The 19,493-nt window shown below is 48.2% G+C and overlaps 2 protein-coding genes across 7 annotated transcripts; both read right to left on the bottom strand.

Moving 5' to 3' along the window:
• Positions 1-387: 387 nt before the first annotated feature.
• Positions 388-9,473, bottom strand: LOC117220575 (putative inorganic phosphate cotransporter). Its single transcript, XM_033470674.2, has 7 exons — positions 8,799-9,473; positions 7,706-8,166; positions 4,707-4,791; positions 3,299-3,516; positions 3,063-3,212; positions 1,647-1,779; positions 388-1,213 (listed from the first exon to the last, which is right to left on the bottom strand). Exons 1-7 carry the CDS (start codon positions 8,821-8,823, stop codon positions 765-767), a joined length of 1,521 nt encoding a protein of 506 aa, XP_033326565.2. The 5' UTR covers positions 8,824-9,473; the 3' UTR covers positions 388-764.
• A 316-nt stretch (positions 9,474-9,789) lies between these two features.
• Positions 9,790-19,260, bottom strand: f (espin protein forked). Of its 6 annotated transcripts, none has more exons than XM_076524049.1 (11): positions 18,547-19,260; positions 16,892-17,138; positions 14,825-15,014; positions 14,577-14,770; positions 14,407-14,476; positions 13,922-14,094; positions 13,354-13,597; positions 12,792-13,240; positions 11,535-11,710; positions 10,293-10,483; positions 9,790-10,130 (listed from the first exon to the last, which is right to left on the bottom strand). In XM_076524049.1, exons 2-11 carry the CDS (start codon positions 17,115-17,117, stop codon positions 9,902-9,904), a joined length of 2,142 nt encoding a protein of 713 aa, XP_076380164.1. In that variant the 5' UTR covers positions 17,118-17,138; positions 18,547-19,260; the 3' UTR covers positions 9,790-9,901. The 6 variants fall into 6 exon arrangements, with proteins under 6 accessions (XP_076380164.1, XP_076380168.1, XP_076380156.1 ...); XM_076524053.1 differs by having other exon boundaries at positions 18,944-19,260; XM_076524041.1 differs by having other exon boundaries at positions 18,396-19,259.
• Positions 19,261-19,493: the final 233 nt, after the last annotated feature.

Below are 19,493 nucleotides of genomic sequence, written 5' to 3'. Positions count from 1 at the left end.
TTTTATGTTAAGTTGATGTTAATTGATGTTTCTCTTGCTGATAATTTACCACATGCTCACTCGTAAATTAGTTATTTAGTTATTCGTTCGTCTGGCATATTCGAATGTGCATATATCATATTTAGAATCGCTTCAACTGCTCCGTTTTTTTACCGTTTGTGTGCAATTGTTGTTCAAAAGTACATTCTGCAACGTATTCTGTGTTAACGGGGCCGCATGTACGAAGGCTTGTTGCAAGATTTTTCAATGTTGGAAATGTAGAACATGCAGACTGCGTAACTTCATGCAAAATAGAACTTGTCTGCATCAATTGCAACACATAAAAAGCCAAGCTTGTTCTGTTCTCTTTGAAATAATTATAATAAGTTCGAATTAATATAACCAACATTCTTAGTTTATTGGAAGTCAATTTATTGGAATCACCTATTCATTTTTTATTCATTTTAAGCAGAGTGTTTATTCGATTGCTACTTTATTCGAATGCTTAAAGTTACAATTACTCTTACATATCGTAGAAAGGTTTTGGTATGAAAAGTCGAAGAAACAGGTACAGATAAATAGACGCTCTCCGCTCGCGATCGGAGTTGGCCCCAGGAACGATACGTCCTCCGCATCTTCGGAATAAACGAGTTTGCAGCCATCGATTCGGCGCGGGCGAAAAGGAGGCAGCCTCGATAGCGTTTACGTTCGTCTTTTCTAATTCTAAATACTTCGGTAGAGTCGTTTAACCGGGGTTCACGAATGTCGTCGACGACGAACTTCCGTTAGGAAATCGGTTTGCTCTTGAGCGGCAGAGATTCCTGGAGGTCTTCGAGGCCATTTTCGACGTTGTTGCGTCCACCTGTCGCGTTCTCTTTGGGGCTGTTCCATTTCTGTAACTCCCCGGTGCCGAAGATCGCGAACACCAGAGCACCGCAGCAGTAGGTCGACGCCAGGATCCAAAATATGATGCTCCATTGGGTGTAGGTCTGGTTCTTGTACGTGATCGTGCCGACCATGTAGCTGCTCAGGTAACCGCCCAGAGAACTCAAGGTGTTCGCTATGCCGAAGATCGTCCCGGAGAAGTTCGGCGCGATGTCCAACCCGTTGCCCAAGTAACCGGCTGTCACGGCGCCGTTGATCGTCAGAGCGATCGTGAAGATCGCGACGGACGCGACCCGATCGCAGCCGCGGTTCGCCAGCACGATCATCAACAGCCCGGGGCTGATCAGAGCTGGAAGAGAATAGGGGATGCAGTTACAAGATATGTCAACATATTAAACACATCAGAATTATACGTCTTGCTTTCGAAGTTGAGAGCACATATGATTTATGCGCATAATAATGCTCTTCATTTTGTCATTATTAACACTAACCGATCACTAAAAGTGACTGGTATGAGGTGTCTTATAAAAACTGCCAGATTCAATTTACATAGATTTCCTGCAAGTTTTATATTAATACATGTTTTATCTTTATATTAATGTGGTAGTGCCTGTATAATTTCAATAATAGTGGAAGAAAAATAACCGGTTATTTGACGAATGGTACGGTTAGTGTTAAAGTCACCGACGCACGATCTACTTTCCTGAAGAAAATCCTCTGACTGCTTTAAAAAAAAATCCTCGCCTCCAAAGCGTCAATATTTATCGATGCCAACGACTCACCGAAGCTGGTAAAGATCTTCCGAATGGCCGTTACCGACAGCTTCTTCTTCTTCAGCAGATGATCGGCCACCGACGACGTAGTCACTGCGAAGATGTACTTACCCAGGTAGGGTAACGAGGAGACCAGTCCATTCTACGAACAATGAACGATCCATTATCCTTTTAGGTACGGCTGAATTCTGCGCGAGGCTATTTCTCTGGACGGCAGAGTCTGATATGTACTGTACAGAGTGTCTGTATATTCTGTCTGTATATCGTTAAGATACAGTTATATTGTTAAGATAAGTCTGTATATTGTAAATCGATGTGAAGACAAAAGAAGTGTGAAACAATGCATACGAAGACGATTATTTGATTCAAACGATGACCGAGTGAGCTACTAGAGTAAGCCACTATAGTGGCGCGTCGTTCAGAGAGATGACATCCGCGGAAGCCACTATAGTGGCGCGTCGTTCTGAGAGATGGCATCCGCGGAAGCCACTATAGTGGCGCGTCGTTCAGAGAGATGGCATCCGCGGAAGCCACTATAGTGGCGCGTCGTTCAGAGAGATGGCATCCGCGGAAGCCACTATAGTGGCGCGTCGTTCAGAGAGATGGCATCCGCGGAAGCCACTATAGTGGCACGTCGTTCAGAGAGATGGCATCCGCGGAAGCCACTATAGTGGCGCGTCGTTCAGAGAGATGGCATCCGCGGAATCCACTATAGTGGCGCGTCGTTCAGAGACATGACATCCGCGGAAGCCACTATAGTGGCGCGTCGTTCTGAGAGATGGCATCCGCGGAAGCCACTATAGTGGCGCGTCGTTCAGAGAGATGGCATCCGCGGAAGCCACTATAGTGGCGCGTCGTTCAGAGAGATGGCATCCGCGGAAGCCACTATAGTGGCGCGTCGTTCAGAGAGATGGCATCCGCGGAAGCCACTATAGTGGCGCGTCGTTCAGAGAGATGGCATCCGCGGAAGCCACTATAGTGGCGCGTCGTTCAGAGAGATGGCATCCGCGGAAGCCACTATAGTGGCGCGTCGTTCAGAGAGATGGCATCCGCGGAAGCCACTATAGTGGCGCGTCGTTCAGACAGATGACATCCGCGGAAGCTACTATAGTGGCGCGTCGTTCAGAGAGATGACATCCGCGGAAGCTACTATAGTGGCGCGTCGTGCCTAAAAGGTTAAACTTCTCCGCCAAAGTACAGTAAATTCTCTTCAATTATCCCACGACTTGTAAACAAAAGTGGACATCTTGGGAGGAGGAGATACGATTATTCGAGCCTCGCCTCGTCAACAACTGTAAAAACAAGCCGCGAAGCTCGGATAACCATATCTCTTCCTCCCAAATTGTCCATTTTTGTTCAGAACCTGAGGCACAATTGGGGAGAATTTATCGTAGCAACGGACGAGGAAGGTGAAACGCAACAAACCTGCTTGATGTTGAAGTTCATGATGTACTTCATGTAGGTCGGTAACTGGTTAACGACGGTGAAGTAGCCGAACACGCTGCACCCGTGGGTGATCACGATGGCCCAGACGGGAGCCGAGAGGAAGATGGACTTCCATGGAACGGGGAGACCCTGATAACCAAAGAGAACGATTGATATTGGAAAGCAGCTGATCCGGAGATCGATACCCCGGACATTACCGGTTCAAACAGAGTTACCTTCGCAACGGCGGACGATCCGATCGCGTCCTCGATGTAACGGCGCTCGTCGTCGGAGATCCTCGGGTGTTGAGCCGGAGAATCGAACACGAGGAGAAACCAGGCCATACTCCAGACGAGGCCGATCACGCCGGTCACGTAGAAAACCGATTCCCATCCGAGGGAAGCGATCAGGAAACCGCAGATCGGCATTGTTATCGCTGCGCCGAGCGACGACGCTGAAATCGACGTAGGCGGTGGACGAATTTATTTCAGAGACTCACGGTTTTGAACGGGAATCCAGGATACACGCGTACACATGTATCCACATCCGTGTTCTCAAACACGGTCAGAGTGTTAATCAATTAAACAACTGACGCATTTACATTTTCCGGTGAAAGTCGCTTCGTTCCTGCTGTTACAATAATGTAGGGTACTCCTCGGGTGTGAAAGGCATGATCAAGAGCGCGCGTCATAAAATACTGAATGAACGGGACAGATGCTTGCAGAGTGTTTGGGCGGCTTCGAGTGACTTGAGTTTATTGTTTAGGTTCCTCGAAGTCCTCTGTACAGTCGAAAGATGGTGCGTGAGTGAGTGAGAGGGAGGGAGAGAGAAAAGGAGAAAAGGAGAGATGCCAAGATAATGTAGGAAAAAAAGGTCATGAAGAAGAAAATTTATAAGGGTGAAAGAGTGCCGTGATCCAGTAAACTTGTACGTTGTCGTTGTTGTCGTTGGCGTTATCGTTGTTATTGTCGTCGTCGTCATTCAATAGTTGCGTTACCGAAGCTTATTGCACTTTTGTTAATAAACTGTTATTGTTATCACAATAACAATAATTTTTGTTATAATAATAATTATACATATAATTATATATATATATATATATAATATTTTGTTATAATAATAATTATATATATAATTATATATATATAATATTTTGTTATAATAATAATTATATATATAATTATATATATATAATATTTTGTTATAATAATAATTATATATATAATTATATATATATAATATTTTGCTATAATAATAATTATATATATAATTATATATATATAATATTGTTATAACAATAACAGTTTATTAACAAAAGTGCAATAAGTTTCAGTAAGTAACAACTTAAGTTGCGCGTGTTGATCGTTTTACTGCGAGATTATGTCAAGGTTATGTCCTAAAATAATTCGTACAATATTTCACGGTTAATACATTATTATGCTGGAAGTTACGGATAGTATCCGTGTATTCTGATCCACGTGTACCGTATCCGTATACCAAACACCGAACCTATTGTTCCGGTTAAAATGATTGATTTCAGATTCTTTCTTTAAAATCGTTAAAATTACAAGGTTATATCAAGGAAATGGGTATTTCTAATTCGTTCATTTTACCATCAGGTACTACGATAATATACTACCGTACCCATCATGTTCGAGACGAATTTACTGCGTTCCGTTGGTGGAATCCATCTGGCAGTCATCGGCTGGATCGCAGGCCAGGTAGCACCCTGCGCGTTCCAAAACCATTAAGCACCGTTATTCAGGGGTTGAAAATGGTTCTATAACTGTTCGAGTTCTGGGACGAGTTACGGAGAACCGAAAAAATCTCATAACCGATATAAGGAACAGTAAATTCTCCAAAATTTTTCTTCAGCCTGTAAATATTAGGGTGTCCCATAAGTTCTTTCCTATTTTCTGATGCGAAACGATTACACGATATTTGTTGTTTAAGACTGATTTATCGAGTTATATACGAACCGTTCCGCGATATTACCTTCTTCCATCTTCCAGGAGGCCTCATTATACTGTCTTTGAGGCTTATTTGCAAAATATTGATCAAGGTGCGTTTTTTCACGGAGAGAATTTTTTAACGAGAAGAACGAGTAATAATCGGATGGAACAATGTCTGGGGAGTACGGCGAATGAGGTACAACGTCCCAATGAAACTGCAATAATTTTTGTCTTACAAGCAACGCAACATGCGGCTTTGCGTTGTCTTGATGAAAAGCGACGCCGCGTCGATTCGCCAATTCTGGCGAACGGCGCAGAAAAGATTTTATAAGCTGCTTGTTTGCATAAACACAGCCAGTTAGAGTCATGTATAGCACGGCGCGGAAAGAACTTATGGGACACCCTAATAAGAATGGACAATTTAGGATGAGGAGAGATACGATTATTCGAGCCTCCCACCTCGTTTTTATAATTGTTGGCAATCGGCGACTATATAAATGAGCCGCGAGGCTCGAATAATCGTATCTGCTCTTTCCAAATCGTTCATTTCCGTTTACCAGCTGCAGGAAGATTGGGCATAATTTATTGTATATCGTTTCTACAACTATGATTTACCGGTTTTTGGTTTCGGTTCTGTGTGATAGACGAAAATGCCTGGAATCGGTTACAAAGTGTGATCATATCGCACATGTTTTCGAAGCAATGCAGGTAAATGTATTTCTTTTGTTTTTTGACCTTGGAATGGTGGCAACTGTGTTTTAATATCGCTAGTGGTAACGATAACGTGACGACGAATAGACACCCAATTACTAATGGCGACTTGACCTCAAATACGCACCGTTTCGTTTTGATGATGTATTGACGTCAATCCGAATAATAGCGGAGGTGTACCTAGAATTTTTGCGTTCGCAATGTTTCTGTACAAAAATGTTTGCAGTACTTACGCGGAGTCAATTTGACGCCGAGTCGCCATTAATATTTGATTCAGAGTCGGTTCGACTTCAAATCGCGGTGCTGTTTTATAAGAACGGAAATTTACTCGGACCTTTCACCATTTTTCTTCTAATCTGTGTTCGAATGAAAAAAATCATTTGACGGCGAAAGTGTTTTCGTGATATCAATAACTGAAAGCAATGTAAAGTGAAACCGGTACGGTAGGTTCGGTGATAAGCTCGTGTAAAATTCGTGCCTTCAAAAAAATCAAAGAAATACATTTGCATTTATTACGTAACGTAGAATCTGTGATCGAAATACATAACCGAAAGCCGGAACCGAGATGCATAACCGAAAGCTGGAACCAAAAAATAACGTTTATAGAACCGAAATAGAAAAAGACATGAGCCAAAACCGACATACCTTGTAACGTTTACGAGATATTTTAGGTTCTTCGTAACAGTTATCTAACGATATCTAATAGAGTAGAACTCCACTTATCCGAACTCCATTTATTTGAACGAAACGATTACCATTACCATTACCTGAATTAAGCGTTATTTAATCTGAACGAGCGATATGCGTTCCAATTATGTGAACACCTATGCAAAATGTTCGGTTAAATCCTTTTACAGTAATTTTTTCCTATTTCGCGCTCAGATTGTGTACAAAAATGGACAGTTTGGGAAGAGGAGGATTATTCAAGCCTTGCGGCTCGTTTTTATAGTTACCGATTATTGAATTATATTTAGTTATCAGAATAACTTTAAAACTTTTCACTATTTGAACTTTCAATCAGAACTTTGATTTAATTAAAGAAGGTATAAAATATGTTCTCTCTTTATGGGATGTCTGCGTTAACACGATTCAACTCGGTAAAAAGCAATAACGATTAAAAAAGACAAAATACAATATCACATGCCTTCACGATTAAATCGCATCAGGTGGTCACATGAAATAAAAAACTACTTGCTAAACTAATTTTTGTATTCAACCTATTTGTTGAAATTCAACACCGATTGCCAACAACTATAAAAACGAGACTCAAGGCACGAATAATCGTAGTCTCTTCTCCCCAAATTGTCCACTTTCGTGCGAAATCGGAGCGCGAATTAGGGAGAAATTACTGTATTCGAATCCGAGCTCCGTTCGTTTGAGCGAAAAGTTACGAGGATAATACATTACAAGTGGCGAGGACAATAAGTCTATACCTATGGCGTGAATCTACCCGATTAAATGAGCTGGTCGATGAAACTCCCGCCAAGTTCGTATAAATTTCAATTCATTAATACCAACAACGATAAGATAGACCTAACGACGACGAATGTTCTGAAATGTAAAACACGCCTTCGCAAAGTGATTACCTAATTTATACTGTATTCTCGGCCACGTTCTCGTTCCAAAACTATAACTGCTTATACATACATAAATTCAACCGAATTAAACGAACACCAAACCTACCGAGCAGCAATGACGACTGCCGTGCGTCGACTCGTTACAGCGAAAAGATCGAACTCGTTTGGTGAAGCTTTAATTACAAATCTTGCATGAATAATGCAATGTATTCAATCATTACCCACGAGGAAGTATCTAGAGTTCGTAGCACCTATCGTAAAGTTAAAAACCGGTTATTTACACCTCGATAGGTTCAGCGTCGAATAAATGAAGTTCCACCGTGCTACGAATCCGTCGTTTCCAGAACCTTTACAATCGCCGCGTGTGTCGGACGAGTGCTTGCACGGCGAACCAGATACGTACCAGGAGGAATCCGAGAAGCGTCCTCAAAGCGGCGATCACGGCGTAACCGTAAGTCGCGCACACCGGGGTCAAGAGGGTTATAGCGCTGGAGAAGAGCATACTGTACCCGAAGACCCTCCTCGCGCCCAGAGTTTCCGCGAGCCTGCCGCCGGGCAGCTCTGTGCAGATGTAACCCCAGAAGAAGCTGCCCAGAACGATATTAATTTCGTACTCGTTCCAGGGATACCGAGTCTGTTCGGACTCAGCGACCGTCGACGTCGCGCCAGGATCCAACGACTCGGTCTCGTTTCCTAACTCGAAGCATTTACCGGTGGCGTTGATGCCGGCGCCGTGGCTCGCGTTGCTGTGATCCGGGATCACCATCGACACGATGGCGATCGTCAGGTTCACGCGCAGCATGTAATTCAGCATGAAGCCCAGGATCACCATAATGTTGAGCACCTGTCTGCACGTCAGGCGATCTGGAAGGAACGAGAGTCGCGTAACAGCGTGTTCGCGACGACCCGCCGCCGGGGGATCGTGTGCGTGGACGATGATCGTCGATTCAACGATGCGATCGGTCCTTGACAGTGATAGGTCCGTCGCCGTGGCCTGGCACCGCGAGACGGGGTGGCGGAGCGGCAGCAGAGAGACTCCGCGTTATCCCATGCATATTTATGCGGCTCGTTCATATCGCGTGCGTTTCAACGAATCAACGGGTGTCCCTCCTGGCCTCGATACCTAATCGCTTCGGCTTGTTTGCTCGCCGATCGGGCCGCGGCGTTCTCGAGGCTGCCGTTCGTGCTCGCTGGGACCGTCGCCGAAACTCGCGCGGCCGGCCGCGCAGCGAATCGGATCTACCGGCGCCGCGAGTAGCCGCGATGCGCGGCTATGAAAACTCGACGAGGCGACCTTCGCCGAGAACTTGACGCGAACGTTTCCGCCCGCTATTTATACGCGACGGCGAGGACGTGCTCGCTAGACCGTGCCGCGGGATGGACTATGGAACCATCCGCGAGCCATTTCATCGAATCGGCAGTGCCAGCACAACGATCGCGATTCGCGGACACCAAACTCTCAGCTTTCCAGCTGCGACAGCGGGCTTTCTCCTTACCTAGTATGCGACGGCCGATCGCCATCCTCGATGCGGGTTACGGGTCTGCGATCGATCTACGATTAGCTGCGGCGGTCGGTTGCTGTGTCCGGCGTTGGCCACACGGTTTCGAGGACGAAATGTCAGCCGGTACGTTTCGGGGTTCCGAACGTCAGGCCCGATAGGCCGTGAAGACCGAGACGACGCGACGGGCAAGGATCGCGGAGCTTTCGAGAGGCGGCGAGATCGCGTCGCCGCGGAACTAGACGGGACGCTCCTTCGTAGATCGGAGATCTACGGCGCGTCGCGCCGCTCCTTGCCAAATGTTTTCGAACCGCGGCGATTGGCAGCAAACCACCTCGAATGCACGCAGACCCTACGCCGACAATGGCCGGCGACGAATTGCGTCAGTGTCACGTCGATCGCGACCAGCGACTACCGCTCCTCTCGGTGTTCCTATTCCTGTTCTTGCTCGTAATCAACGACGTAGGGGCACGTACGTGTCCTCTTCTCCCACGAGCACCCACGGCAGCAACCTCCGCGTTGCTCTTCGCTCGGAACACCGACTGAACGCTGACTCTGTCGCGCGTTTACCTCGAGCGACGCGAACCGCGTCGTCACGCCGACGAACGATTCGTAAACGCGAACGCGAATGGGAACGTGGACGCGAACGCTCTTCCCGGTACGAGCGAGACGGACGACGGGCGGCCGCTTCGCAGCCCCGGCTCCCTCGTTCTCAATGGTTTCGCCAATGGGAAACGCGGCGAAGGCAAGCAGACAGAAGCCAGCCGCCCGTTTCTTCCGCCAACAACCCCCGTGCGCCCCGTTCTGGGCCCGAAAACCGAAGACCACCGGCCAACAATAACTTCCTGGTCGCGTCTTTCGAGAACCGTTATTCCATTCACGTGGCTGCGGAAGAGGCCCGCCGGTTTTCATCGGGAAAACTCGGGCCCTCGGCCGAATGGCTTGGAAGGGCGCTGGTTGTATTCGTGGAAGCAAACGCGTCACGGAATCTTAGGGTAAAAATTTTACTCGGCTGTATGTACATGTTGCGTCGCTCGCAACCGAAATCGAAATGACACGAGAAACGTCGAGGTTCTCTCGGGTTCTCTCGGGCGGACGGATCAGTCCAGGATGCTCAGCTTGCTGTTGGTTTTCCTGAGCTGCGCTCGCCACGGGATTATGATCTGCGTGTCGACTTCTTCCTCTGGCTCGACCACCTGCGCGGCTTTGCACGGCGGGCTCCCTTCGCTCTTCTTCTCCTCCAGTTCAACCTTATCTTCGGGTCGACTCGGCGAGGCGTCCCGTTTCTGGGACGCGTCCATCTTGGCCACCGACGGCGTCGGCTGCGGCCTGAAACGATGGGAATGTCAGCGGTTGCATGGCCCATGCTCGAATTATTGCGTTAATTGGCCAATAAGTCGTCGCGATTTTTACCACACTTTTTCACCGATGGCGATACAGTAGTAAAACGCAACGACCTATTGGCCAGCACGATAAAACCCCGAGACGCACTTTTTCTCCTCGGTATCCTTCTTGGCGAGCAGCTGCCTCTTCCACGCAGGAATCGCCTTCTGCCGTCTCTCTTCGTTTTCCCGGGCGATCTGCTCCTCCAATTCTTTCTTGGCTCGTTCCGCGGCCTTTCGGGCCAGCATCTGGCGTTTCCATATCGGTATCAGGTTACCGGAACTGTCCTTCTCTGGAATCTGTTCGAAGACGAATGAGTTTCGTGCAAACAACGCCGACATTCTGACGGCCGTCTCGTGTTCACGCGATTTCACGGAAATTTGAATTATTAGGTCGAGTTCTAAATAATATTCGTTTCTTTGTCAGACATTTATTTTGTCTTTTTTTGTTTTTATTTTATTTATTTTGAAGCTTCGTCTATTTAATGAAAGCAAAAAGTCGTTCCGCAAATGCGAACAATAGATTCTAGTTAGTTGCAACGGACATTATTTATGACTCTGTCTAATATGAAGTTCGATCGGCGCAATTTTCTAAAAAAATATATCATCATTGTATTATTAACCAAATTTATCCTATTTGTATTATTAGAAAAGTGTACTATAATTACACTGTTGACATTTTGACTGCCCAATACGCCCATACACGGGTGACAGAATTATTTAAAATTTAATTTTTACGCTAATCCGTTGTGATTTCTTATTTTTATTAAATTTTTCTTCATTTATTAAATATATATATTAAAAATAATATATGTATTTTAAATAACAAAAATAAAATAAATATAAAATAATAATATAAATATAAATAAATATAAACAATATATAATATAAATAAAATAGAAATAAATATAATATATATATTTTACAAATATATGAGCCGTTTATATATATTTTGAAAGTGGCATAAGTCACTTTACCGTAATGAAAAGTGGTGATTTTTTAATGTTTATACGAAATTTTATTTATACTGAGATAACAAATACAAGTAAATCTTCTCGAAAGTTAGCATCCATATTTTTAAACGTGTTAAAACGCAAACCCTTAAATATATCGACTTGAAAACAAAGTGACCGACTTAAAAACAAAGTGACTTATGCCACTTTCAAAATAAACGGCTCATATATACATTTAAATTACCGAGAGATAAGACTGTTGAAAAATTAATTGATGTCATATACCTCTACTTTTCGATTTGAATTTCTTTGAATACTACAATACCTTGATTTTACGAAATTTTTTAGGTTTTTTTTTGGAGGCGATCGTCAAAGAATTAAGAATTCTGATCGCGTACCTGGTCGACGAAGTTGGAGGCGCTGAACGCTTTGCTGATCTCCGACATGAGATTCTGCTCCTGCGTTTTCTCCACCTGCGCCATCTCCACCTTCAATTTCTTGATGCCGGGAATGTCCTTGGTCTTCTTCAGTTCTGCTATCAGGTCCGTCTTTTGGACGAAGAAGGTTTCTGAAACTGGAAGTGGGGCGTTACATTCATGTTATTAGAGATCATCGACGTATAGACAATACATTGATATAAAGAGGTCAATCGTAGCGCTATGATTATTGGCAAGTGTGCAGGTACGATAAAAGGGATCATTATCTTTAGCATCTGCGAAGAGAAAGGGCCTGAAGTGAGAAAGAAGTTTTGTTACCCTGGAAGAGGCCAATGCGACTGATGGATTATTCACGCTTTCTCTAAAAAGCATAGATCAGCAACAGTTCTTCTTAGCTCTAAAGAGTTAATTTATACACCAGAACTACCGAGTTCTAAACGCGACGAATGTATATTATTAGGTCGAGTCATAAATAACTTCCGTCTTTTTATCAGACATTTATCTTGCCTATTTTCATTTATTTTTGATTTCCTCTTTTATACTTTATTTATTTCGAATTCTTATCTACTTAAAGAACGCAAAAACTTGTTTGTCATAACCGGTAGATAATGGGTAGATACGAATTATAGATTCCATCTAGCCGCATCGGAAGTTATTTCTGACTCGACCTAATAATTTCTAACAATGCCAAGACTCGATTATTTGAACTTTGTACGATTTCCATTATAGTATACGTACGACGAAAATGAAGTTAATCTGAAAAATTCTTAACAGAAATGTTCTTACGATATCAGAAATCGTAAAAGAAAAACATCATCGGAAACCAATCACTTTAACTGTTTCCATAGTTCCAGCGTTAAAGCGAGACGCTAAAGGACAATAAACGCGCTCAAAAATGTGCATCGAATGCCCGGTTTTGGTAGCAATAAAGCAATAAATATGTTTATGGCGTGTGTTTATGCCTGTGGTTCAAAGTGTAAGGAGACCATACAGGGCACGCGTATTCCAATATTGGCTCGAGAAAGCGAGCAATAAAGATCTAAGAGAGCGCTCGGATCAGAGAAATGTCGGCAATTTCTATGCAGTAAACCTGCTTTAAAAATCAAATTTAGAATCACCGCCGGCGTATACGGAATTAAAAGGTGATAATTGAAAGGTACATCGTCCAGGATGTTTTTCACAGAGAAAAAAAGAAACGAAGCAAGCGAGAATGTTTACCGTTCGTCATGGAAACGCTGCGCGGAGGCGGCGCGGAGAACGTTTTGGTGGCGTTCATCTTCGCGGTGGTCCTCCGCAGTTGGATGCTCGTGAGGTCCTGGATGCTGATGGTGGCGAGCGGTTGCGCGGCCTTCGACATCGGCTGCTCGGCCTCGGTGGTGGCGCTGGTGCCCATGTTGGCGCCGCTTCCGGTCCCGGCTCCGGCACCGGCCTCTTCGCCGTTCCGTCGCAGCTTTTGCAGCGGCGACAGGGGGGGCGGCGGTGGTCCCGAACACTGTTGCTTCTCCTGGTCCGGCTCCGCTCGTCTTCCCTCGGCCTCGGTCTCCTCCCCCTCCTCGTCCTCCTCCTCCTCCTCCTCCTCCTCCTGGCTGAGCTCCTTCCGGTCTCGGATCGCGGCGATTTCCCTGCGGTCCGTGCCCCGGCCTTGTATGTCCAGGTTGTCCACCGACCTACGAACGGGTGCACCTTGAACGCGGTCGTTCGATCGATCTAGCTACCGCGAACCTCTCTCTCTCTCCTTCTCTCTCTCTCTCTCCCTCCCTCTCTGTTCCCATGGACGGACCTCGCTTTCGACAGGCAGTTCTTCGCTGACGTCTTGCAAATGCTTTTCAGGTACTCGGACGGCTTGAGCAACGTGTTCGAGTCCGCGTTCGCGAACTTCGGCGGTATGAACGGCAGCACCATGTGCCTGTTGACCAGATGGGACGCCTGGCTCGCCTTAATTTCCTCGGTGTCCGCCGGAGGACTGGCCGGCGGTACTTCCGGCTGTTGATGCTCGCCGCAGGATACGTCGGACTTGTTGGTCGCTGTTCCGAAACAGAAGGAGAAGGTAGGGGAGAAGGAATCGCGTTGTGCGTCGGGCAAGTGAAATCTAGGTAAGTGTATTATATGCCCGATGAGCGCCATGGTCTAGTAAGCCATGCCCGTCTTCGCGATCCAACGACGCGACCGCGACGGTTTGACTTTAATTAAAGGAGATACGCCTCGCGCGATGCTCGATCCAACAGTTCCCGACGCGCCGATTCGGTGAAGCCGATCGTTCGGCTCGGTCCACGAGCGATCGCCCGGCATCTCGAGCGATTTGTTCTCTCGCGACGCGGGAAGAACGGAGGAGGAAGATGAGGACTTACCTGCTACGCCCTGCTCCGGGCTCTTCGCATCACGGCTCGGCTCCCCGGAAGCCGCGTCCTTCTTCCCGTCGCGGCCGATCGCCTCCTGCTGCTTCGTGTTGACCACCAGCACCACGACGTCCTCTCTGTCCGGGGGCGGGGGCGGCGGCGGCGGAGGCGGCGGTTTCGCGATACTGCGGAAAGAACCGCAACCGTAGAACAAGAAGAGAGTGGTACCGTAAGCTCAATTTTGACTAATATCTGGACGCGGCAGCCCGTTACGAATGGAGATGATCGCGGGCGGGCAGGCGCACGCGCGCCTCGTCAGCCTCCTCGAGCGAGAAGAACGGCGAGCGACGGTCGAACGGCGAGCCGCGAGGACTCTGGTATCGGGGCTCGGAAATAGACCGGATGGAATGGAATCGGATCGAAGCCAGCCGCCGGAGAGAAGACCGGTTTTTACCAATTTTTCGTCGTAGTCGTTTATCGCGGCTCGTTCCACTTACCTAGCTCCGGTGCCAGCCGGTTTAACTTCCTTTTCGCTTTCTACTTGCGAGCCGGCCTGGTCTTTTTTCTCTGAAAACGGCCGACACTGTCTCGTTAACATTTCACGCCGAGGGACCGGACGCGTTACGCCGGTCCGATCGCCGATCGATCGATCGATTTGCAAACGTACCTTGCGATGCCTCGGGATTGTTCTTGCCGGTCTTGCCGCCGATGCGCTCGTTGCTGCTGTTCCGCGACAGCGAGGGCGTCGAGGTGCTCGACGAGAAGCAGGGCACCTCGCTGCTGAGGTTCGACGACTCGCTCGCGCTGCTCGACCGGCTGTATCTGCGATCGGTTTTACGGGAACGGCTGAAATTGTTCAGGCTGAGAGAGGACGTCGCAGCCCTTCGAGGGCTCGCGGCGAGTTCTCGGGCATACCTGTCGTCCGACGCGATCTCCGGCAGCCTCTTTCTAGCCGCCGCGGCTGACCCGACGGGCTCCGATTCTTGCCGCGTGCCGATCTGCTCGTACGCGTGCTCGACGGGCTCCCGAACGGTCTCGGACTTGGCCGCGTAACAATTTCCGCTGGTCGGTCGATCGCCGTTGTTGATGTGCACGTCCACTTTCACTGCAACCGAACCGCAGACCAATATTTTCCTAGTACCGCGAGCGGAGACGGGATAGAGTAGACTGTAAGGCACGCTCGAATCTCTTACGACGCGGGTTCGAAACCTCTGCGAGTGCCTCGGCGAAGTGTTACAGAATTCTGATTTTCAAGAGTACAGCGATGTCTCTCTAACCGACGCTCGAATTGTCCACGAAAGTACAGACAATTTGGAAAGAGGCGATACGATTATTCGAGGCTTGCGGTTTGTTTTTATAATTACGAATTATTAACGACTGTGAAAACGAGATGCAAGGCACGAATAATCGTATCTCCTCTTCCCAAATTGTCTATTTTTATGCAAAATCTGAGCGTCAGTCAGGGAGACATCACTGTACCGCTTATGGAAGGTCCGAGTCTCCGCGATGTAAAAGTAGTTTCGAGCAGCTTTTGGAAACCCGGAAGTACAGTACATTCTTCTAAATTGTCCCAATTTAGGAAGACGAGACACGATTACTGTAATTTCTCCCTAATTCGCGCTCAGATTGCGCAAAATTTGGGAATTTGGGAGAGAAGATTATTCGAGGCTTTGCGACGATCGATGTTGAATTTCGACAAATAGGTTGAATACAAAAATCAATCTAGCAAATAATTTTTTATTTACCAGCTGATACGATGTAATCGCGAAGGGATGCGATAATGTATTTTGTCTTTCCTAATCGTTATTGTTTCTTACCGAGTTGAATCGTGTTAACGCAGACATTCCATAAAGAGAGAACATATTTTATACCTTCTTTACTTAAATCAAAGTTCTAATTGAAAGTTCGAATAGTGAAAATTTCTAAAGTTCTTTCCATAACTAAATATAATTCGATAATTAGTAACTGTAAAAACGAGCAGCAAGGCTCGAATAATCGTATCTCCTCTTCCAAAATGGTCCACTTTTCGTTTAAAAGTCGATGGAAAATCGGAGAGAATTTACGTATCAGTTCTTCTCAAATCGTCCATTTTTGTGCGCGATCCGAGCGCGAATTACGGAGAAATTACCGTTTTCTCGGCACGTTTCTATAGTCGCCGATTGTCAACAATTACAAAAACGAGTCACAAGACTCGAATGATCGTATCTCCTCTTCCAAAATGGTCCACTTTTTGTTTAAAAGTCGATGGAAAATCGGAGAGAATTTACGTATCTGCTCTTCTCAAATCGTCCATTTTTGTGCGCGATCCGAGCGCGAATTACGGAGAGAAAATTACCGTTTTCTCGGCACGTTTCTATAGTCGCCGATTGTCAACAATTACAAAAACGAGTCACAAGACTCGAATGATCGTATCTCCTCTTCCAAAATGGTCCACTTTTTGTTTAAAAGTCGATGGAAAATCGGAGAGAATTTACGTATCTGTTCTTCTCAAATCGTCCATTTTTGTGCGCGATCCGAGCGCGAATTACAAAAAAATTACCGTTTCCGCGCCTCGTGGCTTATTTCAATAGTCGCCGATTGTCAACAATTACAAGAACTAGTCACAAGGCTCGAATAATCGTATCCCTTCTTCCCGAATGATCCAAATTTGTTGAAAAATTAAGGAACAAAATCGAACAGAATTTACTGTGCTCGCTCCGAGATTCGAAATCGATATCGAACGAACGCACTTCAACCACAATGATTGCGACAATTATCGCTTCCGCGTCCGCGTCCGAAATCCATGAAACGGAACTTGGTCGTCGAAATTGACTCGGTTACCTGCGCATTATAATCGAACTTGATCCGATCCCTACCCGCGAGCGAGAACCGCGGCGCAAAGTCCTCGGTGGGCAAATCGCGGGCCGCGTCTGTGCCGGTCGCGGCGCCGCGTATCCGCGTCAGAGAACGGCGAATGAAATGTATGTAGGACGCGCCACTTACCAGTCAAAGTTTCGTCCTTCTTCTCGAAGTGTCGATGCTTCTCCGTGTCGGAGAATAGCCGCGTGATCCTCGTGTAGACGAGATCGTGCGGGCTGTGGAGGTAAAACGACTCGGAGGTGTCCTTCGGCTTCGCGGGCTCGCCGATGTACGCGCTCATCGGGTTTATGTAGATGCCATCGCGAGGCCTGGAGCCCGGCGGGTGCAGGAAGAACGGCTCTTGAAACATTCCGCAGCCTCGCAGCGAGCACTGGAACGAGCCGACAGTCACGGGGGAAACATTATCGCGGAATCCGGCGCGATGCCGCCGTTGCACGCCACCGCCGCGGCCGCTCGCCGTCGACACCGACACCGACGTTAACATCGCATCAACATCAACGCCCGACTCCGGTCGTTTCGCATACCTCTCGCACGCTCTTCCGGAAGAGTGATCCGCGGCGGGCCGCCGCGAACCGTGCCGCCTCGACCACCGTTTTTCGGCGGCGGCGATTGCGCGATCCCGCGATTACACGATTACGGGATTACGAGATTACGCGGTTGCGCGATCGGTCCCCCGTCCTGCGAGGGCATACGCGGCCGCGTTGCAAAACGCATCCCGTGCCTTTGCGTTACCGGTCTTGTCTACCGGGTGTCCCGGATTTTAGTGACCGAACTTCGCGGTACATCCGACGCCGCGAAATAAGAAAAATATGTTACGTGAACGTAGATCAATCGGAGCTTTATTAAACAGTTAAACATACAGAATACTCGTGCAATAATATCCGAGTAGATCAACGTATTTACTAATTAACATCGTCGTCGCTTCTAATAGTAAGCGATGATTGCTTTGAAAACCTTCGACTTCCTCTCGTCTCGCTGCTTCCATAAACACGCTCGATGTATAATATGTTGCTGACCCATTCGAGCCGATGTACCGGGAAACGTTGAACGTTAAAACCCGGGACACCCTGTATAGAACGCGTGCCGCGACTGCAGGCCGCAGCGTCGCTCGCGTTCTCCGAATATTCCGAACGGGAACGGCGGCTGGCCATTTTGTCGGCGACATTGGCGCGACGCGGCTCGCTCGTTACCCACGAAAGAGACGCGCTTCTTTCTCCGACACGGGGAAACGGCAACGGGACGATTACTGCAACGACGACGGTGCATCGAACGGTTCTTGCGGCGTCTTCGCGGGATCGGCCGGCGAATCGATTCGTCTCGCGGCGGTCGCTTTCTATCCGGAACACGGGAGATCTCTCGCGATTCCCTGGCGATCTCGGGCACGAGCGACGACCATCGTTCGCGAAATATAGAGGAACGTACCGCGGATCGGCGTGTTAGTACCTCGAGAAACGGGGCAGCGGTTGGATCGACGTCGCGACGACGGTCGATCCATATGGAAGTCGCGAGAGCGCGCAGCCTCGTTCGTTCGAGCTCGGCTTTCGCGCGTCTCGCGCGCGCATTTCCCGACGGAAATGGAACACAGAAGGGGACCGGGCCCCCGTGAAAATACCTTTTGCTCGTTTACCTTTCGCCGGAGTCTTCAAGCTGCGACGCGGTCTTTCGGAGGCCGACGATCGCGTCTCGGCGGATCCTCGTCCGGTTTATCGGTGTTTCGGCGGCATCGGCCGAGACGGTGGCATCGGAGTCGAGGCGGAATCCAGAGGCGAGAGATGTACCGTTAAGCGCGTCGCGGAGGACGACGATCGCTGCTGGACCGGTCGAGATAATCGGAACGGATCGGAACGAATCGGATCGGTTCGGATCGGATCGAATCGGATCGAGCGCGTTCTGGTTCACTTACGCGTACACCCATGCAAAACCGGGACGCCGTGCGCTCGCAGGTTGTACCGCGGACGGTCGATTCGACGCGGTTCCGTTCATTCGGAGGCGAACGAACGCGGTCCGTTCGCGGGGCTCGCGGCACCGAAATGTTTCGAAACGGTCGCGCGGCCGGATTCCGAGGCGGTTTCCATCGAGCGATCCGAGATAATCGGGGACCGTTTCTCGAGCGCGCACCGCGTCGCGCGTACTTGTACGCGTCCGCGTCCGCGAGATAACGGTTCGGTTACCTACTGCCTTTTATACGCGTGCCCGCGGGGATTATCGGCGCGCAGTCGCGCGGCCGGCCGCAATTAAGCCGCGAACTTTTCCGAAAACTCGAACTCGGCGGCGGCGGAGACCGGTCGGACAACGAACTTGATCCGTGCGCGGTAAGCGGCGGACCGAGACTCTCTCGGATTCGGGCTTGGCTGGTCTAAGCGAGAGCCGGCCTGCCCGGCCAACTGGTCGGTGTTCGCGAGCTCCGGGCTGCAGGTTGCCGTCGAGGAAGGGGTACGAGCTTCGTCAGCTACCTAGTTACCACCGATCTTTGAATCGTGCCGTTCCATACCGTTCCATGCCACGTCTTGCCGCCGCCGCGCCGCGCCGCGCCGTTCACCGTTCGCCGTTCTCCGTTCGCCGTTCACCGTACTACGTACCTGTCCTCTCTCTCTCCTTTCTCTCCCTGCCTCCCCCCCCCCTCCGTCTAGGTTCTACGCGAGCACCAACACAGAGGAACACGAGCGTCGACGCTCCGCCGATCCGTCGGAGTTCGCGGGTTTTCGCGTTTCTCCGCTAACGCGTT

Source organism: Megalopta genalis, chromosome 1 (assembly GCF_051020955.1).
Source record: "Megalopta genalis isolate 19385.01 chromosome 1, iyMegGena1_principal, whole genome shotgun sequence".
Taxonomy (NCBI): domain Eukaryota; kingdom Metazoa; phylum Arthropoda; class Insecta; order Hymenoptera; family Halictidae; genus Megalopta; species Megalopta genalis.
This window is presented reverse-complemented; position numbering and strand designations above follow the sequence as displayed.

Coding starts and splice junctions, on each gene's coding strand:
- LOC117220575 (XM_033470674.2), bottom strand. CDS start 8,823: ATGGCGATCGGCCGTCGCATACTAG. Junction 4,792..7,705: donor CGCTTCTCGGATTCCTCCTG/GTACGTATCTGG, acceptor TGGAACGCGCAG/GGTGCTACCTGGCCTGCGAT. Junction 1,780..3,062: donor TGAACTTCAACATCAAGCAG/GTTTGTTGCGTT, acceptor CATTGTTCGTAG/AATGGACTGGTCTCCTCGTT.
- f (XM_076524049.1), bottom strand. CDS start 17,117: ATGTTTCAAGAGCCGTTCTTCCTGCACCCGCCGGGCTCCAGGCCTCGC. Junction 14,477..14,576: donor CAATCCCGAGGCATCGCAAG/GTACGTTTGCAA, acceptor GGCCGTTTTCAG/AGAAAAAAGACCAGGCCGGC. Junction 14,095..14,406: donor CCGGCTGGCACCGGAGCTAG/GTAAGTGGAACG, acceptor TTCTTTCCGCAG/TATCGCGAAACCGCCGCCTC.